At 41.7% G+C, this 25,927-nt stretch overlaps 1 protein-coding gene across 1 annotated transcript; it reads right to left on the bottom strand.

Annotated features, from left to right (window-relative positions):
- Positions 1–260: 260 nt before the first annotated feature.
- rims3 (regulating synaptic membrane exocytosis 3) lies at positions 261–25,642 on the bottom strand. The gene is made up of 8 exons (XM_036565474.1): positions 25,604–25,642; positions 25,149–25,193; positions 10,443–10,542; positions 8,285–8,426; positions 5,569–5,681; positions 5,000–5,101; positions 3,039–3,178; positions 261–520 (listed from the first exon to the last, which is right to left on the bottom strand). Exons 1-8 carry the CDS (start codon positions 25,640–25,642, stop codon positions 308–310), a joined length of 894 nt encoding a protein of 297 aa, XP_036421367.1. The 3' UTR covers positions 261–307.
- Between the last annotated feature and the right edge of the window lie 285 nt (positions 25,643–25,927).

Raw genomic sequence — 25,927 nt, 5'->3', positions numbered from 1 at the left:
AATTTTTTATAATTATACTTATAATTAATATCCAGAATGAAGTTAGAGCAAATTTAATATCCATAATGTCTCATATTTCAAAAGTGGTGATTAATTTCTGAGGCAAAAAAATACAGTAAACAGATAATTACAGCTTATTAGTGATTCCAAACTTTCGAACAGTGGTGTATATCTGAAGGTGTGTGTGCTTTTAGGGAGGGCGAGAGAGTATTTGAGAGAATAGAAATAGAGAAAGAGAGAGAGAAAGAGGACATGGACAGACGGAGAGAAGACTCGGAGGATGGCCTGGCCGGGGCCGAGGTCATCTCTAGGTGCAGGACGGGCTGGTGGCGCTCTCCAGAGACGACTGCGAGAGGCGTCTGGTCAGCGGGCCGATGCTGGGGTCAGCCAGTGAGGAGGTGGGGAAGAGCTTGTACCAGCCGCTGACCATGGATGTCAGGTCCAGCTCGTCCAGGAGGATCTGGGCCATTCCCATGAAGCACTTGGTGTCCATGCGGCCGTAATCACCCCACACGATCACCTAACAGACATTGGGTGAGATTAGTGATGCTGTTCTAGATATATGGGTTCTAAAAGGGACCATATTTTACATTTTACTTGCTTTTTTTTCCTAAACTTCACTTATAAATGATCAAAGATGGGTGGAGTAGCTTAAATCAATGACTCAAGTAAAAGTTCTGATGCTTGGGTAAAGTAATGACACAAGTAAAAGCACCTTCCCAAAAAACTGAGTGAAGCACTGAGTAACTTATAGAACCGCAGTGGAACTTTTGAGCAAATCCAGCATGTATCATCACAGGAAATGAAGTTTGTTAGACTCTATTCTTCTCTTTTCGGGATTCATTTGGTCTAAAGTATAATGCTAAAGCTCCAAAGTCAGAGGTGTGACCAATCACAAAGCAGTACAGATGATGTCATCAACAAAACAATGAAATTAAACGCAAAAAAGGATTTAGTTACTAAATATGAATATAACTATGAGTAAAACATATATAAAACGATTATAACTATGAGGAAAACGTAGATTCTTTTGCTCACTCATACACTTGAGTAGAAATAAAAGTTGTATCATTTGAAAATATTCAGAAGAGTACAAATCTATCCAGTCAAGTCAAGTCAAAGTTTATTTAGCGCTTTTTACAACAGGCTTTGTCACAAAGCAGCTTTACAGAAAAATCGGGGTCCGAGTCCCCATGAGCGTCGCTAATGGCGACAGTGGCAAGGTAAACTCCCTAAGAGCAAGAGGGAGAAACACTGCGTTACGGGACGGCAGGGAGGCGGACCCAGGTGCAGAGAGGAAAACCCGTGAAAAAGGGTCTGAAATGAACCAATGAGGTGATTGAGTGTGAATGGAGTGATTCTGCACGTTGGGGTTGAGGTGACAGAGCCAGGCTCGAACCGCTGATGTACTGAATGGCAGTCAGCGGAGTTAACACAGTCAGCGGAGTTAACACAGTCAGCGGAGTTATCACAGTCAGCGGAGTTATCACAGTCAGCGGAGTTAACACAGTCTGCCCACCTGTCCGGCCGGACACTGCTGGATGATTGTCTGTAGAGCTCTCCGGCTACCCGCTTCAGACCAGTTGCCCACACCCCAGTCACCGCCACCTGCCTTGGACTGGCTGCCCACTCTACACTGAAGTGGACTCCTAACTATTACTACTACTACTATTAATATTAGTAGTATAATAATTTTGTAGGTAGTTTGACCAGAGGAGGATGGGTCCCCCCTTGTGAGCCTTGGTTCCTCCCAAGGTTTGTTCCTCAGCTCTGAGGGAGTTTTTCCTGGCTTGCTCACCTGGAGGATTTACATTTCATGTTGAAACTTTGTCCTAAATGGATTTCTGTGAAGCTGCTTTGTGACAACATCAGTTGTAAAAAGCGCTATACAAATAAATTTGACTTGACTTGACTTAACACTGCACCACCAGGAAGCACAGGCAAAAACGGGAAAAATCACCTTAACAAATGGGGAAAAAAATGGCAGACAAAGGGGACGCTGAAAACAGCGTGCTCGAACAAAGGCTGAGATTCAAAAGTGAAATAAAAAATAATATAAAAACAAAATACACTTCCTCTGTAGTTATGAGAGGATGATCACCTTTCTGTTTCACCTCTTCGTTCCTTCTGGAACAAACACTTTTTGTTTGGCTTGGAGCCGTTTCTTTAAGCCGTCTTAGTAGTTTTGGGGCAATTTGTTCCTTTTTAGCCCTCTTTTTCTTCTTTCTGTTGTTTTGGGGCAATTCCTCTTTTTTCCAGCCCTATTTTCTTTTCTTTTTGTCTAAATACCCACCTAGGCTAGGTACCGTAACGGTCACCCCTCTACAAAGGTGTGACAAAGGGCTGCTGTTTGCCACAGCTTTAAGTAGAGGAGTCCACAGGTGTGCCAGGTTGGGCCTAATCAGCCCGAGGGCTTCTGGGAATTGGAGTTCCCTGAACTTGTGCCGCCTTGCCGCCGTCGCCCTCTGCTGGCGGCCAGCGGCGCAGCCTGGGCCCTTACGCATTGAGATGAGTCAAAAGGGGAACCCATCCTCCTCTGGTCCACACCAGATAGGAAACAATAACACAAGTAATATGAACAGAGAATAAGGTTTGACCGTTAGTATAAGATGCAGATGGACCATGTTCTTGAATAAGCGTAACTAGTGACTACCCAGATCTGACCATAATTAGTTTTAAAACATCAGCTGCTCAGTTTGGATGTGTGGGTCTTTTGGAAAGCTGCACTGCTCTGTTTGCTTCCCGACAGCCTAGAACAGCACAATGATTAACTGATTTCCCACATCTTTAACTCCAATAACTCAGCTACAGACTGTCTGCAGGAACAACACTCCGCATCACTTCAACAGGAGTGGGTGGGGCCAAACAGCATTCAGCTGTAAATGCGTTCAGATGGATTCAAAATGGGCTGTCTTTGTAGCTTAGTTTCCATATATGGCCTGTATGGACTGATGAGTGAGCAGTATGTTTTGAAAATAATGTAAACAGAAAAATCAAACTCTAAAGGTATTCTGAGTGATTACAGTTCATATCTGTACCTGCAGCACTTTGCCCTGGGGGCTCTCGTCAAACAGCAGGTTTTGCTGGTAGGTCGGGTCCAGAGTTTTCTTCACCACTTTGGTCTTCTTCTTGGACAGACACGCTCCATTCTCCAGAACATACACCTTCACATAGGTTGCTGCCAGTGAAAAGCAAACAGGCTGTACAATATGACCATATTGAACAATAATGCAGTGCCATATGCACATACGCCCACTGTCCACTTTATCAGAAACTTCTACCATGTAGCTCCAGCTTCCTTCCTTCCTTACTCTAGGCCATCTGTTTGTGTTAGTCATCCTCTAGTTCTGCACCAACGCTCGGTTTCTGACCACAGAGTCTTGGCGGAATATTTTTGGACGGTGGGCCACTCTCAGTGCTGCAGTGACATTGAAGTGTGTAAAACCTCAGCAGTGCCTGGATGCCTGATATACTCGTACCAGTGTTGGGAAAGAGAATCGATAGAGAGTTGGAGAAGATGAATTTTAATTTTAAACAGCTGGGTAAATGATACTAAATAACATACATTTAAGGTTTTGATCTCTTTTCCTGATAAAACAACAGATTAAAATGGGGCCTTAATAAGCCATTAGGCTAAATTAGAGTAAATTCACTACAGGTTTCCCTGCAGAGAAAAATTCTCAATGTTTTCCATACAGTTTGAACAAGCACTTCTTCTATAATGATGAAAAACTCTCATTTTTTAATGTAAAGCATGTGGATGAGACTTTAGTTTTGGAAATCATTCACTCATCTAGGTTTAGCAGTCTAGAGGTTTCTCCACAAGGGGGCACTATTAGCATGCAAGTTACTTTTGTGTGCATCACTTAAAGGGAAGAAACAGTCACAAACTCACACCAGCAGGAGTTCACAAATGCATTACCAAAAGTTGCTCAACATTATATTATATTCTAATGTGAGATTTTCATTAAAGACAACCTGAAATCAAAACTTTGACCTTGTTTGTTCAGTTACTTGGTCATATTAGGAGCAATTCGTCATGTCATATCATATAAAAAACAAAATTGTTGTTTTCTTGTGTACTTTTTGACTCTAAACCATCTTCTGATTTTGATTATAGCACCATGAACCAGAGGTTGGGGAAGAATAATATTAACCAATAATATAATGTTTTTAATGCCCTTCCCATCCTCACATATCATAGAGAGAAAACGCTCAGCAAGCTCAGAGACCCTCCCTGCTACTGTGTACCAATATCCGAACAACAATCCTGTGGTCAGAAAGTGACCTATGAGGAATGGGGTATGCAGAGGCTTACACACTGTGTAGCAATAGATGGTCTACAGTCTGTAACTGTACATCTATATAAGTGGACCAAAAAGGTGTTTTTAATAAAGTGGCCAGTGAGTGGAAGTACAAGGTAGGGGTTTCTAATAAAGTGGCCAGTGAGTAAAAGTACAATGTAAGTGTTTCTAATAAAGTGGCCAGTGAACAGAAGTATAAGATAGGTGTTTCTAATAAATTGGCCAGTAAGTGGAAGTACAAGGTAGGAGTTTCTAATAAAGTGGCCAGTAAGTGGAAGTACAAGGTAGGAGTTTCTAATAAAGTGGCCAGTGAGTGGAAGTACAAGGTTGGTGTTTCTAATAAAGTGGCCAGTGAGTGAAAGTACAAGGCAGGTGTTTCTAATAAAGTGGCCAGTGGGTAGACATACGAGGTAGGTGTTTCTAATAAATTGGCCAGTGAGTGGAAGTACAAGGTAGGAGTTTCTAATAAAGTGGCCAGTGAGTGGAAGTACAAGGTTGGTGTTTCTAATAAAGTGGCCAGAGAGTGGAAGTACAAGGTAGGTGTTTCTAATAAAGTGGCCAGTGAGTAGACATACGAGGTAGGTGTTTCTAATAAATTGGCCAGTGAGTGGAAGTACAAGGCAGGGGTTTCCCATAAAGTGGCCAGTGAGTGGAAGTACAAGGCACAAAGTTTATTGTTCTTTGTCATACCTTACCTGGAATGTTTTTGGAGCCTGGTTTAGGGGTTAAGCCCCTAGCCTGGGTGATCTCCACCTCGATTTGACCACCTCTGTCCACTACTCCAATGTGGACATCTCCTACAAAGGTAGAAATATTGGTTTACACGCCATCTTCATACATACTGACTTATAGCCTGACAGTTCCAGGGATGACCAGCAGGTGGAGGCAAAGAATAGCAAACATGTAGTTTAGCACTACAAGACAAGCAACTGACGTTTCTTTAATGCTGTGCCAGAATATCTGCTGTAATGTTATGAATACAGGACACAGGAAATTAAAGGTGTAGATCAAAGAACTGAAACAACGTGCCATTAATCATTACGGGGCTGAACTGGGAAAAAAAAAGCTGCCAGCTTTCTTCTTTTGAAAATGAGTTCAAACGAGTTCATCTATTGTGTGCAAGTCGACTTTACATGAGCTGAGTGTGCACAAAGCTGACAGGCATCCAGATAGAAACAAACGCCAAGTTGATCCACATCTTGATACAGTCTACTGTAATATTACATACAGTTATTTCCAATGCAGGAAGCACCTATAGACTTACCCATAGGAGGTGTGGCTAATGTCTGACGCCCCACTATCTGTGCAGGACCGAGGCCATCCAGGAAATCACTGAACTGGCTCTCAGGGCCCAGACGAGTGGTGGGGAAGATGAACCTGTTGGTCAAGAAATAAAATGGAAATCTGTTAGTTTTCCAGAAAATTCTCAGTAAAACAGAGCTGAACAGAATCACGTATCCAGAGACTCACTTGGTCATTATACAGTACAACTGTGTCTGAAGTCAGAGTGAGATGGTCAAGGGATATAACTAAGTAGTGATGAAGATTCTTGACCAAAAAGTTATTTAACATTCTGACCACCTCCTTGTTTCTACGCTCATTGTCCATTTTATCAGCTCCACTTACTATATAGGTGCACTTTGTAGTTCTACAGTTACAGACTGTAGTCCATCTGTTTCTCTGATACTTTGTTAGCCCCCTTTTACCCTGTTCTTCAGTGGTCAGGACCCCCATGGACCCTCACAGAGCAGGTACTGTTTGGGTGGTGGATCATTCTCAGCACTGCAGTCATACAGATGTGGTGGTGGTGTGTTAGTGTGTGTTGCGCTGGTCTGAGTGGATCAGACACAGCAGTGCTGCTGGAGTTTTTAAACACCTCAGTGTCACTGCTGGACTGAGAATAGTCCACCAACCAAAAATATCCAGCCAACAGCGTCCTGTGACCACTGATGAAGGACTAGAGGATGACCAACACAAACTGTGCAGCAGCAGATGAGCTGTCGTCTCTGACTTCACATCTACAAGGTGGACTGACAAGGTAGGAGTGTCTAATAGAGTGGACAGTGAGTGGACACAGTGTTTAAAAACTCCAGCAGCACTGTTGTGTCTGATTACTCTCTGACTCATGTAGACCGGGAGTTTCCTCATTGCCTCATTTCTCAAGTGCATGTAAACGCGTTGATCGGATTACTGACAAAATCTGATTTTCTGCAGTTACTGGATTATTAAGTGCGTGTAAACACACACTCTCTAGCTTACTGGAGCAGATTAGCATGACAACACCCATGAACCCACACCAGGAGGATCTAACTATGTGTTTGCAGTAAGAATAATAAAAACCAGATATAAAAAAGTTTATGACTAAAAGATATCGAGCTACTCAGTATTATTTATGTGATTTCCTTTAAAGAATTTCATTAAATCAGTTGATGTCTGAATACCTCTGAGAGCGAAGAAAACAAACTGCATTTTAATCACGATTTCTCATTTTTCAATTATTCATATAATTTGGTGAAGGGCCCATATCACAGAAAATCACCTTTTTTGCTTTTTTGGAATGAAGAGTTTGATGCAGTGTGTGAACTCTGTTAAAGTCTCAAGACATACAGTTCACCCTCAGCCTGTACAGTTGAACAGATTTTTTTCGTGACGTCACAAAAGCCAACATAGTAACATATATCCTCCTATTCAGCCTACACCATTTAGCCCCGCTCGCTAATGCTGAAGTTTTATGGAGTGCTTCGGTCCAGACTGCTTTTTGAATGATACACAATACAAGTCAACCAATCAGAACAGAGCATTTAGTCTTAAAGGCACAGAGACAACAAAGTCAGTCAACAACGCTGACATAGTCAATTAGGAAACAAATGTCATCACATCATTTACTTAAAATAACAATAGCTTTATAATGCTCTATAATCTTCATATGATACATGTGGTCATTCTGACAGATAGCAGTACACTAAAGGGAATGTGAAGTGTATCAGTGATATGGATTCTATTGTTTCATAATAAAACATAAAACAAGAAATCGTTAGTTATAACTAGTTTGACAGAAGTTACGATTTTAAATCATCTTCATGTTTTCGTTCATTAATATTCACAACAACACCCAGCATGCATTGCACAAACACATTATTTACATATTGGGAATCCCTGTGGTGTCACCAGAGCTGGTTGATGAGGAGCCTGGCCACTTCCTATTTCCCCCGTTATATCAAAAACTGGACTGAAAAACAGCAGAGGGCGCTCGTGAGCGAGTCCTCAGTGAATGGGGGTGAATGGAGCTAAACGACTAAACACAATATAAACAAATAAAATAGTTTCTAATCACTCGCCCAGAACTTTCCTTTAATTTTAGAAAGTAGAAGGATGAGTTTCACTAAAAGAGCAATGAAAACTCATCTGTATGTTTCCTTTTTTCTACAGCAAACGGGTTTTGGGCAGCAGGATGTTAGCATTACTGGTACTGAGAGCTGATTGGTTGGCGAGGGGAGCAGCTTATTGGCTTCGCGCTCACTGATATCATAGATGTACATGAGGCGCCATTTTAAACTCCTATAACTCGAGTTTAAAAGCTCTTAAAAATATAACAGCAGTGTTAAAATGTTTTATGCTGTTCTGGGTTCAGGAAATGATTGTATTCTTTTATATTAAAAATGTTTAAACATTTATAAACTATGATTTTGCTCAAATGATCCATCTTAACTGATTCATTTTGGACTCACTCGGGAGCGCCCTCTGGTGTCTGAGAAACCCGGAAGACATTACAGAGTGGTAATTCCAGAGAACTTGTAGAGAGGAGAATTACTGCTCTAGAAAGGTGTATTGCACACCGAACTACTCTGAATGAGTTTGTTTACATCTAAACCATTAAGTGATTAATTAATTTTGCAAAATCAGTGGAGTTCCCCTTTAATGGTTGATAAGTTTATCAATTATGGGAATAATCAAGAGCTGCAGCCCTAATTTTCACTCACGTTCCATCTGAGCTGTTACTGTTGGTGCTGCCGTCCGTCGACTCCTTGCTGCCCTGCCGCGTGACGCGGTTTCTCATCTCCACGGCGATGCCCGTCTCCGTGCTCCTCCTGATGGTGCTGCGGAGCTTCTTCGTTGCACCATCTACAGGAAGGTGTGGACAACAAAACAATACAATGAAGTGCAGCAAGAAAGACCAGCTTATACAGACATGAGCTATATGGACTCAGACTCAATATAACTCTGAAGAGCCGAGAGGTCGAACCGTCTCACAGGCCTCAACTGGATGTAATATCAACATCCCACAGCATGGGGGCTCCACCTAAACTAATCACATACAAGTTCAATGAACTCTTCAGCCAAACTCTCCATCTGAAGCTTGAGGAGATGGATTATTCTACTGGATTGGTTCAAAGTCAGAGTTCAAAACACATTTAACTGACCTTGACGTGAGGCTAAAATCCTTTTACTATGACCCTATACGTTAATTATGTTTATTTTATTAAAACAAGTCACTGAACATTTTGTCACTAACAACACAATCAACAAACAGCACCGAGACTTTACCGAATGTTTCGTTAGTGACAATTTTAGCTCATTTTGAGCAGAAATTAAAAAAACACAGTCATTACATGACACAGCTTTGAACAGCTGTACACACACAAAGTCATCATATTTTTCATTAAAACACAAAAAGTTTTGGCAGTGACGATTATTAATGTTCCACACTGATTTTCAGACTTTGGGACACATTTACTTCAAAACAATGGGATCTAACTGCTCACCATGTGGCCATGAGGGACAAGGATGCAGTCTCACTTCCTGTTTTGGTAGTGACATGAAAACAGGCAGCATATGAAAACTGAGCAGAACTGAGCAGCATAATAAAATAATAAAAGTTCAACAGCATAATAAAAGTTCAGGCGCTGCTGCAGGGATTTGGATCCCCGAATACGTCTGTGTTTCGGTTTAGTTGAGCAAAAACAACGACAAACGACTAACAAAACTTGACGTAGAACTGCACTGCTGCACTCCAAAACAATCCCCTCCCTTGTATTTCCACTCACTGGCCACTTTAGAAGAAACACCTACTTCGTACTTCCACTCACTGGCCACTTTATTAGAAACACCTGCCTTGTAATTCCACTCAGTTTATTAGAAACCTGCGCTGCAAACACACCTTGCTTCATACTATAACGTCTAATTTCACTCACACCTTTCAGAGACATCAGCTGGCTTTGAACAGACTATTATAAATAGGTCAAAATTACTTGTTTAAAATCTTGTTAGATTATCTTACATTAAAAGTAAAAAGGAGAATTACACCATTTTTTATAAATTTCTTTACCATTCAGTGGTTGATGAGTAAACAGAGTGATTCAGAGTGGTTTGGTGTGAAATGGTTCAGATGTCTTTACAGTGGTGGTGATAGGAACCAGGGGTCGCCATGACTACAACACAGATATAGCCATTTTATTTACTATCCAAAACCACCAGTGGACCTACACGAGTCTTCTGAGGTTTTACATGAAATGCTGATGATGTTAAATCATAAATAGGTTTTTGTTGTAGGCCCTGCACATACCTCTCCAAAATGAACGAATTTTAAAAATACATTTGAGGCCAAAGTCTTCTCAGAACTATTGTGTCTTCAACATCAGGCAGTGTATTCATGATTATTTCATGTAAAAGCTTTCCGTGGGGGAGCTTTTGGTTTGGTTCCTATCACCACCACTCCGACTCTGTTTCTCTAGAATAGAGCATTTCACTTCAAACCCCTCTGAATGACAGTTTAAATCTTGATTTTAGAAAACAGTGGACTTGTTGTAGTGTGTATGTCAGCCTGACGGGATTTCATTGAGTAATTAGGTCATAATTCATTAAGCAATTCATTCGTCATGAAAGTGAAAGTGAGTTTTTATCTGAGTCGGTTTTGAAATTGTAGTAGCAATACGCTTCAGCCTGCAACATCTCGGCTCACTCACTGCACCGTATGTGATATAGTGATGAACTGATGGATGATGAAAGGAGCGTAAGGCGGCGGGACGAGGGAGGAGGGGGGATTGGAGATTGAGACTGTGCTGACGCGAGGAGGAGAGGAAGATGGAAAGCTCGGGCTCATCACTCTGGAGGCTTGGAGGGCATCAGCTGAAAGCTGACATCCTGAAGGTGATGTAGGGTGCGTGTGCGCTATAGCAGAGCGAGATGGCTCCATAATCGCCTCCTGGATCAGAGCGGGATAATGCCCTGATCTGGCAGCCTAACGCCGAGAGCTTACACTCCCATACAGGAGAGGAGTTCACCACGGCTGGATCTCTCCACACAGGATTACTGCACTTCAGACTCATACAGCAGCACTGTCACCACCGCACTCCACTACAAACACCTGCCTTATATTTCTACTCAATGGCCACTTTATTAGAAACACCCACCTTACATTTCTACACACTGGCCACTTTATTAGAATCATCTACCTCGCACTTCCACTCACTGGCCACTTTATTAGAAACACCTGTGTTGTAATTCCACTCTCTGGCCATTTTATTAGAAACGTCCACTCACTGGCCACTTTATTAGAAACACCTACCTTGTAATTCCATTCTCTGGCCACTTTATTAGAAACTTCCACTCTCTGGCCACTTTATTAGAAACATCGGCCTTGTACTTCTGCTCACTGGTCACTTAATTAGAAACACCTACCTTGTATTTCCACTCACTGGCCACTTTATTGGAAACACCTACCTTGTATTTCCACTCACTGGCCACTTTATTAGAAACACCTACCTTGTAATTCCACTCACTGGTCACTTTATTAGAAACACCTACCTTGTATTTCCACTCAGTGGCCACTTTATTAGAAACACCTACCATGTAATTCCACTCACTGGCCACTTTATTAGAAACACCTACCTTGTAATTCCACTCTCTGGCCACTTTATTAGAAACTTCCACTCAGTGGCCACTTTATTAGAAACACCTATCCTGTATTTCTACTCACTGGCCACTTTATTAGAAACACCTACCATGTAATTCCACTCACTGGCCACTTTATTAGAAACACCTACCTTGTAATTCAACTCTCTGGCCATTTTATTAGAAACTTCCACTCACTGGCCACTTTATTAGAAACACCTACCTTGTACTTCCACGCAGTGGCCACTTTATTAGAAACACCTATCCTGTATTTCTACTCACTGGCCACTTTATTAGAAACACCTGTGTTGTAATTCCACTCTCTGGCCACTTTGTTAGAAACACCTACCATGTACTTCCGCTCACTGGCCTCTTTAGTAGAAACACCTACCTTCTAGCTCCACTATGTAGGTGTACAGTTACAGACTGAGGTCCATCTGTTGCTACACAGTTTTCACCCCCCCTTCCACCCCATTCATCACTGCTTAGCTTTTGACCACAGGACTGCTATGGTCCATTCTCAGCACAGAAGTGACACTGACATGATAGTGTGGCTCTGTGGTCAGAAACTGACCATCTGATGAAGTGCTAGAAGATGTGTATCAACAGATGAGCTACAGTCTGTAACTGTACACCATCAAGATGGAGCTACTGGAGAGGGGTTTCTGATAAAGTGGCCAGAGAGTACCTGCTAAAGGAGATTGAAGTTTCGTAGGAAGTGCTGAATATAGCACAGCTCAATATAGGACACGTCAGAACGGCTCTGAGAAACAGGAGAAAAAGCGTGCTGATACAGTTAGTCTCAGATCACAGCAATAAACTTCAGCTCTGCAGGGACGCTGGAAAAAAGCAGCTCAGCTCTACAAATCTGCCTCCGCTATGAAACAGAGACGATGCTCTAATAATCAAACAGTAAAACAAATTAGACACCCATAATAAAATGGATGGTGTATAAAAAGTGTATTGGAGCTGAGCCACAGTGTAAAACAATACTGTTTCCTTTGCTGGCAGCAGCAGCAACAGATCAAGGTGCAGTCAACACAATCAGTGCATAAGAATGTGCTCAGTTTGACGGCTGAGGAACATTCCTGCTTCACCCTCTCTCAGCGCCGTGGAGCTCTGAGCCATCACAATTCACACAAACTGCCGCTTTCAGATTAATAACTCCACATCTGAATGCTACTAAAAATAATACGTCTACAAAACGTGAGTGGAGAGCAGACAGTGAGCGCTGAGTGAGTGTCAGTAGACTAAAGGTGACTAAAGCCACAGTGAGATTCATACAGGCATTAAATCTGTCTCAAATTCACAAATACATCAGCTATTTCAATGCATATGTCTTATATGATATGGCATCACTTTGTTTTGGTAGGCCTCTGTAGAAGGGTTGTAGATGAATGCTCACATTGTGTCCAACTTACATTCAGTTAAAAATCTTTTAAAAAAGGAATTCAAATTCCAGTATCAAATTATTTGAATAAAATGTGCTGTAATAAGACACTTAGCACTAGTTTTAGGATAATAATGGAGTTCTGGGTTGATGTCGATATCCAATACAGGAGTATTGAACACACACACACATATATATATATATATATGTATATATATATATATATATATATATATCACTGTTGTCAGAAGAAACCCTCATATCTCCACAATGGTAACTTTACAGGAGAAGGAAAAAACATACTCTACTTTTAATGTAAGTCAATGGAACCAGACTTTTGTCCAAGTCATTTTGGGTCGTTTATTTTGGTCCATTAATCGTAAAGAACAACAGCCATTTTCAAATTATGTCAAAAACTGAAAAACGACAAAAATAGAGATAGAAGTTTTGTTCCGACAACACACACACACACACACACACACACACACACACACACACACACACACACACACACACATCTTCTAAAGCACTTATCCTTCTGGGTTGCAGGGGGAGCTGGAGACTATCCCAGCAGTCATGGGGTGGAAGGCAGGATACACCCTGGACTGGTGTCCTGACAACACCGATATACATATAGGTGGAAGGGGATCTCAGCTGGCTCTATTCCCCCCCCCACCCTCTGAACTCTTCCCCACAGAACTGCCACGGGTCTGTCTACCCACCAAAACCCTGAACCCAAAGCCGTTTTCTCTTTTTTCCTCTTACCGCCTCAAATGAGGTGCAGTTTTATTTTCCACCCATATTCAGCCTACAGCCTTTTCTTGTTAAACTGTCTAATTTTGAGTTTGTAATAAAGGTCTTAGAGCACTACTGACCTGTCTCTGGTGTGTGTGTGTTCAGCCCTATACGTATATATATATATATATATATATATATATATATATATATATATATATACATACATATATACTGTTTAGTAACCTTGTATGCAAAAGTTTGGCCACCCCTTGTAAACAAGTGAACACATCCTCTACAGAGAACACACTCCTGCACATTTTAAAGCACGGTTACTGTTTATTTGCTGAACTTAACATACTGGGAAAACTATAAAACATGACCTTTGTGAAAATGATGCCACATTTTATATTATTTTTTTCCCAATATATTATATTTGGCTAATAAACAGAAATTGTGCACTAAAATTTGCAGAAAAATGCCATATTTCAGAGTGTTCACTGTAGAGAATGTGTTTACTTTTTTCACTTAGAGAATCAACAAATCGTCATTTAGACCGGGGTGCCAAAACATTTGTATACAGCTGTATTTCATCACTGTGTAAATCGTTCATCCACTCACATTTGTTTACTCAGTGAATTTTTAAGAAAATTTCACAATCATACCCCCAGAATCGTAACGGAGATTGTGGTGAAATCTGAGACTGAATCGTGTCCTAAAGAAGTGTCGCTGAACTGTTGTGAGCTGACAGATTTACAGCCTTAGAAACAGCCTCAGAGTCACCGTATATGATTTAATGTTTCTGCAGAGAGCAATATTATCCCTGCACATGACCTGAGCCTCAGTCATGGCATTTCATCTCTCTCTCTCTCTCTCTCTCATTCTCTCTCTCTCTCTCTCTCTCTCTCTCTCTCTCTCTCTCTCTCTCTCCTGCCCCACTGTAAATACCAGAACAGCGGGCGAGCGTCCTCAGAGACTGTTTGATGAAATATTAAAGGGCAAGAGAGAGAGAGAGAGAGAGAGAGAGAGAGGGATGGAGAGGGGGCTGCATTCAGGAAAATAGAACAGAAAGAGAGAGAAAGCAAAAAAGTGAGAGTGAGGGTGAGAATGAAAGGGCGAGGCTCATGTGAAAGAGGGAGGGAGAGAGAGAGAGAGAGAGAGGGAGGGATACAGAGAAAGAGACTGAGAAACAGAAAACAATGAGAGAGAGACAGACAGGGACAGCAAAGGAGAGAGAGAAACAATTAGAGAGAGAAAGAAAGCGGGATACAGGAAAAGAGGAAGAGAGAGACAGAGAGAAGGACGGAGAGAGAGCTACAGTCAGGAAAACAGAACAGAAAGAGAGAAAAGGGCAAAAAAGTGAGAGAGCGAGGGTGAGAATTAAAGGGTGAGGCTCAGGAGAAAGAGGGAGAGAGAGAGAGGGATACAGAGAAAGATAAAGAGAGAGAGAGAGAGAAACAGAAAATGAGAGAGAGACAGACAGAGAGAGGGAGAGAAAAAGAAATAAAAAGGGAGAGAGAAACAAATAGAGAGAGAGAGAGAGAGAGAGAGAGAGAGAGAGAGGTGTTAAAACAGTTTGTCTGTTAGGTGTGTGTGACTTTCTCCCTGGGGGGATCTGTGACCTCTCACACTGTAGGAGCGCGCACACACACACACACACACACACACACACACACACACACACACACTACTGGAAGGTGCTGATAAAATGTGCGTATTATGATCTATAATAAGCTAAACACTATTTTTATGGCTAACACCAAATTTTTGGGCATTTTTTTTAGTCAAAACATCCATTAAACACAAGTAATTCATTTTTCAGTGTGAGCAAAATTACAGAAAACATACATAACAGAAAATTAACTAAATAAAATACTGAAATTTTCAGTGGTCAGTGAGTCACTCTTTCCCTTTATTCCAGCCTCCATTCTTTTCAGGAGACTCACTTTCAGTTCCTCAAAGAATCTGCAGACACACCTCCAAAGTTCAGTCTTAGAAGCTGGTTGATCATTTTCTGAAGTAATCAAACACATTCAGTGGTGTTGAGGTCTGGACTCTGGGGTGGTCAGTCCATCGTTCAGCTTCTTTGTCTGATGTGTCCGTCTCCTTTTCTCAGTGAGGTTCTTCTTGAACAGCTACACATCCTTTCAGACCCACAGCGCTGAGTCGTCTTCTCACAGTGGAAGGATGGACAGAAACACCTGTGGATGTTTTCAGATCTGAAGCAGCTTGATTTTCTCCTCTCTCTCAGAGATGAAAGCTTTAAGCGCTGTTTATCTGATGGGGCAGTTCTGGTGTCGACCAGGTCTTCCAGGTGGTTGTTAGGCAGCCTAGTTTCTCTGCAGCTTTTAATCAGTTTTTGAACAGTTTTGTAAACTATCTTATCTTCCTTCGACTGTCTCCTTCCTTATGCAAGAGGAATATCTTATCTAATCTTCTCAGAAACATCTCCTGAAAAACGAACAACGTGTGCTTAATGCTTGTTTTGACTGGAAATGTAATAAATGAAGGGTGGTCTCTGACTTTTGCACAGTAAAACAGATTCTGAATCATATAAAAATAATCAGATGGTGCTGAAACCTGTTTAGAAAATCTGTAAAACATACATTAACATTGCTGCTCTCCACTGGAGGTAGCAGAGCTGTGGGAAGCTGCCAGACAGATAATTATTAAGTTAAGAGAATAAAATTGCACATACAGGGATTATTAGACCTGAATTACTTAATAAAGAACTAGGCTAAATTAGGGGCAACATTATTAATGAATAATGTCCAGCTCAATGCCAGCAGCTACTCATAGGTCTGAATAAAAGGTGAGGGCTAATGGCGTTAATTACAGCCAGAAGAGCACCATGCTAAGGGTTAACACCCTTGAGGAATTAAGGCACATATCCCAGCATGACCAGCAGGCAAATACACAGTGACAGTGACATGTGCCGACGTCCAACGCAGAAACACTTAACCACCCGTTACCAATGAAGGTCAGGATATCGCTGCTGTGGGAACAAAACCTCATATCTTCACAATGGTAACTTTACAGGAGAAGGTAAAGAAACCTCTATTTCTAATGGAAGTCAATGGAACCAGACTTTTTTTCAAGTCATTTTAGGCTGTTTCTTTTGGTCCATTCATCATAAAATTTACACACAATGTAAAGGGTAACGGGCATTTTGAAATTATGTCAGAAACAGAAAAACGAGGTTTTGTTCTGACAGCAGTGATATGTAGAGTCCCAAAGGACAAATACATCTGTTTTACAGCAGATATGAAAACACAAGATCAGTGAAAAAGGTGACAAAGGAATTAAATTTGAGATGATCTGCTGTATGCTGCTAACAAAGATGGTTCTTCAAGGGTTTTTCAGTAAAGGCAAGGGTTCTATAGAACCATGAACACTCAAAGAACCATTTGTATGCTTAAATGGTTCTTTGCATGGTGAAATGGCTCTTCAGACTGACTGAGAATGTGTTGTAGATTCTGTGTAGGACCAACATGGGTTCTTCTATTGCTACAAGCTTGACATCGTTACAACAGCAGAAGTCTTTTTGGTGCTATATAGAACCAGACCCAGCACTTACTCATCATCTAAGCCGCTTATCCACCTGGGTCGTGGGGGTGCTGGATAGGGAGGGCAGTCTATCACACGGCGGACACAGACATACATATTCACATACATACTCGCATTCGTGCCTGCGACCGAATCACCACTGTGACGTTATTCGTGATTATACACTCCTGCTTGTGTTCTTTTGATCAATTACACACATTCTGGGCACAAAGACTTCCATAAGAGCTGGACAGTGATGGCAAAACAGTCATTTGTACTGTAAACTTAAGATCTTTTTCATTTAATCTTAATCCTTGTGTGATGTTGATGTGTTTGTGACTCAGTGGTCTGGTGGGCCCACCGCATTATTGTTTATTACAACAATACAGCCATAACAGTTTATGTAAAAATACCAGATGTTTAAAATTTCACAAGTGTCCAGCGTAGGGTTCTCCTTTAGCAGCTGTAGCCAGTCAGCAGCTTGTCTATGTTGTCCACCCTCACACACACACACACACACACACACACACACAAACACATATACAAACACACACTAACAGCAGGCCATGTAGGAGGAGAACAGAGTGAAGGACACAGCACCTCCACACTTTTACTCCCCGCAGATTCACCCAACACCACATGTGTAATATAAATGTGTGGGGGGTGAACAGAGTGAAGACACTGAAAATGGGTTATTTTATATGTTCTTCACAGAAAATGAGCAAAGACCAAGAATCTGAAGTTGAAATAATAATAAATCACATCATGTTTCTTTTGGTAAACACTTTTATAATCAGATAACTGCAGAAAATCTGATTTTGTCAGTAATGCGATCAACGCGTTTACATGCACTTGAGTAATCAGATAATGGGGAAACTCCAGGTCTACATGAGTCAGACAGTAATCAGATTTCTGCTTTGCAACCAGCCAATAAACTCACAGAAGAAGACGCGACGTAAATGTAACATAAACCAAAAAAAACATCGCACCACTTCACCTGAAAATATATACATACATCATCTAGAAGATGAAGAATATCTAAATCCTTCATTTCGTCAAGCATGTATTTGGTTTCATCGTCGCTCCAAAAGTGTTTCGCTGCGTCTCACGGCGACGCTGCTCGCTTATTTCCGGTGCTGCCGTCTGTTTTTGCACATGCGCAGAGTGAGAAATCAGAGTAAGAGTTCACATGCACTGAGAAATCTGATTACTGAGCTAAAGTCTAGCTCAGATTTCTTAATGGGATTTCTAGATCGGAATATGGTGTTTACATGACCATTTGAATAATCGGATAACTGCAGAAATCCGATTATGATCAGATTATTGAGTGCACGTAAACCCTTTTTCCTTCAAGTCAAGTTAAATGGTCTTTATTGTCAATCCTCAATATAACTTGTATACACTGGACCAAAATGTTGTTCTTCAGGCCCCAAACATACAACAGCAGCACTTCACAGCCCTCCTTTATATCTGACTTCAGCCCACAGAGCCTGATTGGACTGACTGATTTGGTCTAGCTTGTTAAATACCTGTGGAGCTGCTGTATGTTGTGTTGGCTGTGTCTGTGCTGTGGTTCTCCTGCGCTCAGCCAGCAGCAGAGTCTCAGAGGGAAAAACCCTGGACGCTGGACATCACTCTGTCTGGTATCTGTGGCAACAGCCTCGTCTGAGACAGATATCAGGGGGAGCAGACATTTTAGATTATCCAGAGCTAAAAATACCACCTCATCACCAAACAACACACAACTCATCAGTGCTAGATATTTTAGGCAGATTTCTATGTGGGTGGTCCACACAGGGGCTCTTGCTGCAGCATTAATAATTTCACTGCTTTTCAGGAGTTTTAAAGATGGTAAAAATTGAAATGTGTGTAAATAGGAGGGATGAATCTGAAGGTGTCAATTCAACTGCATCAATTTTGGAAAGATACAGCTGATTATAATAGAGACTCAGATTCCTTTACAGTGGTGGTGATAGGAACCAGGGGTCACCATGGCTACAACACAAATATAGCCATTTTATTTACTATCCAAAACCACCAGTGAACCTACACGAGTCTTCTGGGTTTTATATGTAATGATGGTAAAATTGAGGTAAGTACCACTTCACCACTTCAATGTGTCTAAAATAGACTTATATTTTATATATTTAAAAAATATATATTGAAAAACAGTGTCTCAGTCATCAGGCAGTGAATTTATAACCATTTCATGTAGTAACTTTCTGTGAGGGAGCTTTTAGAGGTGGACGTCTGGTTCCTATCACCACCACTGTGAACAATTCTGACTCTGTAAGTTTCTCTAGAACAGAGCGTTTCACACCAAACCACTCTGAATGGCTCTGTTTACATCTGAACCATTCAACTATGCAGAAATTTGGAAATATTGGTGGAATTCCCCTTTACACGTCTGAATTTGAAGACCTCTTGTGTAAATAGTTCCTTCAAACTGAATGAAAAGGCGTCTCAGTCACTGCCTGGAGAGACAAACTCATTAGATTCTTCATCACAGCACATAAAAACACATCGCGATGATGATGCGTATCAGTGATGAGACAGAGAGAGAGACAGACAGACAGACAGGGAAGGAGAGACAGAAAGAGAGAGAAAAAGAGAGACAGACAAAGAGAGAGAGAGACAGACAAAGAGAGAGAGAGAGAGAGAAAGAGAGAGAGAGAGACAGACCGACAGACATACAAACTGAGACAGAGAGAGAGACAGGCAAATAGGCAGAGACAGAGACAGACCAAGAGACAGACAGAGAAAAAGAGAGAGACAGAGAGACTGAGAGAGAGCGAGAGAGAGAGAGAGAGAGACACACAGACAGACAGAGACGGACCGAGAAAGATAGAGATTGAGAGAGATAGAGAGTGCGACAGAGAGAGAGTGAGAGAAAGAAAGATAGAGACAGACAGACAGAGAAAGAGACAGAGAGAGACAGACAGACAGACAGACAAACTGAGACAGAGAGAGAGACAGACAGACAAACTGAGACAGAGAGAGAGAGAGACAGACAGACACACAGAGCAAGAGAGATAGAGACAGAGAGACTTAGAGAGAACGAGAGAGACAGACACACAGACAGACAGACAGATAGAGACAGACTGAGAAAGCGAGACAGAGAGAGAGGGAGAGAGAGAGAGAGAAAGAGACAGACAGACAGACAGACAGAGAAAGAGACAGACAAAAAGACAGAGATAGAGATGGACCAAGACAAACAGAAAGAGAGAGAGAAAGAGACAAAGAGCGAGACAAATAAAGAGACAGACAGACAGGGAGAGAATAAAGGAGGTAAAGGAGGAGCTGATGAAGGCTGAGGGCTCTAAACGAACAGAATGGAGCAGAGCGGCTATTTTTAATCCCTCACTCAAGACCGTGTGTGTATGTGAGGGTGTGTGTGTATGTGAGGGTGTGGGTGTATGTGAGGTTGTGGGTGTGTGTGTGTGTGTGTGTGTGTGTGTGGGTGAAGCGTTTAGACAAACGCTTGCGTTCCTCAACACAGATATCATCACACAGACGACTCCAGAACACAGACAGAGTCAGTTATATATACAGTTATTAATATCAGCAGCGTAACTCACAGTGATGTAAGCTCAGAGCGCATACAGCAGCGTTTACATATCTCAGAAACATCTCACAAAGTAAAGGTGGGCTGTAATGAGGCGAGGCTAAACTGCTGTGACCAACAGAGCTAGGCCTGCAGTTTGGGGCATAAATGTGAAAACTCGATCAAAAACAAGGAAAAAACACAAAATGCTCATTTCTGCCAGCGTCCTACACCTACAGTGATGTTTTTCTCACAGAATTGGTCTGACTCATTGTAAATCACAGCGTGATTGGTTGATTCCTCTGTCACTTTGTGATTATGTTAGTAATCTGACACATAAGGCCTTCAGTTCAGCTCCTGAAGTCCTAATCCAAGGGGTCAGTAACACGTGGCTCTTCTACTGTCCTGTTGCGGCTCCACAGCAGAATCAGATTTGTAGGTAAAAATAAAATAATTCTCCTTTACAGTAAAATAAAGCTCTGCTGATCGTTGAACACAGTTTAACAATAAATGGTCTTAAACTCTGGAGTTAATGTAGAACTGCTGATTCACCCTTTAACCCTGAAGATCAGCGCAGACTGCTGGTCACCATAGCAACACAGACAACATCGCCTAGTTAGTAGCTAACGAACCGGCAAAGAGAGAGATTTAAGACGAACATCAATAATTTGGAGACTAATTGACTTATATGCATTTATAATCACTCCAGCTGGTTTCCTGCTACGTTTAATCTGCAACAAAAAACTGTCAAACACTAAAAAGTGGCGAAGCTGAAGTCGCTTCTCGTTCGGCAGCTTCTTGTTTCAATTTTCCTGTTCCACCTTAAATGGTGCAGCAGTTACATTCTGGTACCTCAGGCACCATTTAAAGGTGAAACGGGAAAAATTTAAACAAGAAGCTGATGAACAAGAAGGAACTTCAGCGGCGCAACTTTTTAGTGTTTGACAGTTTCTTGTTGCAGATTAAACGTAGCAGGAAACCAGCTGGAGTGATTATAAATGCATATAAGTCAATTTGTCTCCAAATTATTTTGGTGAATGAGGAGCGGCTTCAGCCTTGTAAAAAATCGAACGTTGAGAGACGTTTTACAAGAAACTATTTTATTTTTGTGGAAAAGTTTCCTGCTGGAGATGTGAGAAAAGCAGCTACAGCTGAGCTACAGCTTAAAGCAGAGCAAAGTGAGTCTGTGTTTTCGTTTATATTTTTAGTCTATATTAGTACATCAGCACATACTGAGACATATTTACAGCCAAGATGGTTAAACAGACATTAAAATGTTGTTGCATATGAACGATATGCTTTGAAATGTGAAAACTCTTATTTCAGACGGGCAAAACATGTTATTTTTCCATAATATCAGCCCTTCAGTACCATGATGTACTCGGTAAATATCCACGGCACAAAAAAAAAAAACCCTTGTCCTGTTAATGGAACTATTAATTAATCCATTAACAGCAGAAGGGTTTTTCGTGACGTGGCGCAGTGATACAGAGTTCAGTTGCTGTGAGGCGGTCACAGCCATGGTATATCGTGGATTTTACAATGGCTTTGAACATGGCTCAGCACAGAGCGCCGAGTGTACTGATGAAGTAAGAACCCGCTTTTGTTTAAACTGAGCGGCTGGCGACTTATGTTCTTAACTAGAAATAGGCTGGTCAGTGAGCTAACAGGCTAAAAGATAGCCTAAACAACTCCAACATTAATATCACAGGCTTAAATTAAAGTACTAACGACATGATCCAATGAAAAACGGTAATATAAAAGTCTAAAGAATATCACCTGAATGTCTTACATGCTTCAAATGTCCGTGTTTCAGTCAAAAGTCGCATCAAACCCAGGCTGAACCCCAAACGGCTCCGTATTCCCTAGCTAAATAGTGACCTGTATAACATTAAGTTTAGAAATTCTAGCTTCTGCTGTCAGATACTGCACTGCTTGTCGAGTATGAATGTGGATGGATCCCTAATTACCATTTTAGCGATAATTTTCATTGTTGGGCTGCAGAAGTCAGTATTTAAATTCCTACGTAGTGCACTATGTAGGGAGCAGGGAGCCGTTTGAGATTCAGCCCCAGCGTTGGACAAAAATAAAAGGTGTTGTCAGACTGGCAGAAGACTCGTGGTGGTAATTTGGTGACCAAAAAGTACTTATAAACTGAAGGTTTTGCATTAAACAGTAATGTTACATATGTTAACTGTTATACGGAAAAAGTTTTAAAAATCAGGAAATGTCCGAACGTCCTTCTCCTCAGTCAGCGGTGAACGGGGAAGGGAGTTTTAGGACAGAGGACACCCTTCCCCGTGATAAAATCCCAGTAACCTACAGCCTCTCATGGCTTATTGCTTTAGTATCCACATCACCCAGCCCTACTGTCCATACAGCACTCGAGCCCCTGTGGAGCTGTCTGTGAGAACCCTTAGCCTGAAGCTATCTGAGCTGTAACTCCTGTAACGAGCCTCAGTCTCCAGCCTTAATAGCCATTAGCTCACCATGGCCTTCACTATTAAAGCCGTCCGCTGCTGAGCCCTCCGTCCACCCACACTCAAGACTGACCGTATGCAGCTCTACACTCATCCCTCCTTCCCTCTGTAATCCTCCAGCCTCGCTCTCTCCCTCTTTCTGTTTCCCTCTCTCTCGCTCACTCCCCACCCGTTTCCATGACGATGCTCTCTGCATTGCACCAAGATTCCGAGCGACGGGCTCATGTGCCTTCTCTGTTCCCCCAGCCCACCTTCATCACCATCATCATCATCATCATCATCATCTTTTTCTTTTTCTGTACATTTTCTTCTCTCATTCTCATCCTCTGTTTCTCATTCTCTTCTCTTTCTTAGTTCTTCTCGCCTCTCTCTCTTATTTTCTCTCTTCTTTCTCGCCATGTTGTTTTCTCTCCCATTCTCTTTCTTTTCTCTCCTTTTGATTCTATTTCCATCTGATACTCTCTCTCAATATCTTCTTTATCTCTCCCTCTCTCTTTCATTCACTTGATCTCATTCTCTTGATCTCCCCATCGTTTGCTTTCTCTCATTCACTATCTCATTCTCTCTCTTACTATCGCTCTCCTCTTTCACTCTCTCCATCTCTCATACTATCTCATTCTCTCTCCCCCCCTCTCTTGTTCACCACGTCTTTTTCTCTGCCACTCTCTCTCTCATCCTCTCTCTTGCTCTCTTATTCACTATCTCATTCTCTCGCTCCATCTCTCATACTATCTCATTCTCTCTCCCCCTCTCATTCACTCTCTCTTGTTCACCATCTCATTCTCTCTGCCACTCTCTCTCATCCTCCCTCTTGCTCTCTTATTCACCATCTCATTCTCTCTCCGTCTCTCATACTATCTCATTTAGTATCTCATTCTCTCTCTCTCCCCCTCTCTCATTCACTCTCTCTCTCTCGTTCACTCTCTCTGATAGGCTGTTTATTTTTTTTATCTGATTCTCTCTCTATTTTGTCTTTATCTCTCCCTCTCTTCTTCATTCACTATTCTCATTCTCTCGCTCTACCCCACTGTTTGCTTTCTCTCATTCACTATCTCATTCTCTCTCTTGCTGTTGCTGTCCTCACTCACTCTCATTGACTCTCTCATTCTCTTAGCTCCCCATTCACTATCTCTCTCTCTCTTGTTCACTATCTCAATCTCTCTCACCCTGTCTTTCTAAGTAACTCATTCTCTCTCTCTCTAGCTGTCTTATTCATTCTCATTCTCTCTCCCCTTGTCCTTCATTCATGGTCTTGCTCTCGTTCACTATCTCATTCTCTCTATATATATTCTTCTTTATCTCTCTGCCTTGCTCTCTTGTTCACTGTCTCACTGCCACTGTCATTCACTCTATCTCATTCTCTCTCTTCTTTATCTCTTCCTTTCTCTGTGGTTTCCTCTCTTTCTTTTCTTGTTCACTTTCTCTCTCTCTCTCTCTTTGGTGTTAAACCTGTCTGATTCCTCTCTTTCCCCTTTTTGTGTTTTAGGCCCGTATCTGATTATGGAAAACAGGAACGCTCTCCAGAGAGTCTATAATCCGCTTCAAGACACATAAACGCCTGATTATTAATGCTGTTCAAAGCGAATATTATACACAAAGAAAGTGTTACACTTTAACAAAGCACTGCGGTGACATCAATACTTCCTCGACCGCGTTCCTGCAATTATCAGTTAAAGTGATAGTTTAGCCAAAAGTCTAATTCACACAATTCCCCCCTTACCTCATTAGCTACGAGGCTAATGTAGCTAATTAGCAATGGAAACCTATTGCTGCCAAAGTTGATTATGGTAAAGACAGCAGCAGCAGCCTTGTCGATGGCCACTTTTACAGATTTTTCGTTTTTGTTTCCTACAAGGACATGATCTAATGAAAGAGCTAATGATAGTACCCTGCTTCATTTTCACATTCCCGCTTCATATACCGTCTTCAAAATAGTCCATTAAAGTGATGTGTACACAGCATCCCCCCCTTACCCTGTAGGAGTCTGACGTTCGCTTCTTAAGTCATGGTGAAACTTTCATGCCACTAGTTGTGTTGCATGTTGTTCAAAACAGAGTGTTCACTTCCAGATTTTTATGCATGAAATCATCCAGCAATATGGTGATGCAATATAGCGTTAGAAAGCTTGGAATTTTGTGATTCGATTCCCGCAAACCATTTCATGATCCATTATTCATTATATATATAAATTATTCTATTATATACAGTGCAACATAAGCACCGAATGCACAAATGCTACCACAGCTGTGGGTCCTCACCTTCAAAGCCTCGCCGCTCTCCACAGAGACATCATAATCCGTGTTCTGATAACACGGCAAGAGTCAGAGATCAGTTTAGAGATCTATGTGTCAGGCGGAAATAAACTCCCCCATTCTAGCCTCTGTTACTCAATGTCAGTGATTCATACAATTATTCTGATGTTTGAGGAAAAAACGTACAAGTGTTACCTTTCAAATGAGACCATGACTGTAGCCCAAAGGTGTCCTGCTTCAGGCAAAAATCTTCTGTTTTAATTTCGTGTCCACTATTCTGGTGAAATCAACAGCTTGGTGGCTCCCAAGTGGTGCAATCATCTAAGCGTTGGCCCTGTCATCAGGATATCATGAGTTCGATCCATGATGATGCTACAGCCATCTGTGGCCAGGAGTCCAAGAGAACACAATTGGCCTCGCTCTCTGGGTGGGTAAGATGCATCACTCAGTGTGATGCTGACGTAACAGATCTGGCGGTTGGCACTTTCCTCCGGGTACATTCGGCTGTCCAGTGACGTCGCATTAGCAGCAGTTCGAAAAGATGCAGTAGCACATCACAGGTCTTTTTTGGTGTTTTGATTGGCTGTATCATGAAACTTGTTTCATAAGGTTGAGATGCTTGCAACTGTTGCGTCAGAGTTTCACTTGAGTTGCAGGAAGCTTTATATTACGCAACTCAGGTGCAATTTAGCTTCGTGTAAGTTTTGAGCAACTAAAGTTTGCATGAAAATTTAACTGTATAAAGCACTGGATCTACAAGGCTAATGCAGCTAAAAGTAATGGAA

The sequence above is a fragment of the Colossoma macropomum genome, unplaced genomic scaffold, assembly GCF_904425465.1.
Source record: "Colossoma macropomum unplaced genomic scaffold, Colossoma_macropomum, whole genome shotgun sequence".
NCBI lineage: Eukaryota > Metazoa > Chordata > Actinopteri > Characiformes > Serrasalmidae > Colossoma > Colossoma macropomum.
The sequence above is the reverse complement of the archived record's forward strand: the minus strand, read 5'-3'. Positions and strand labels throughout refer to the sequence as shown.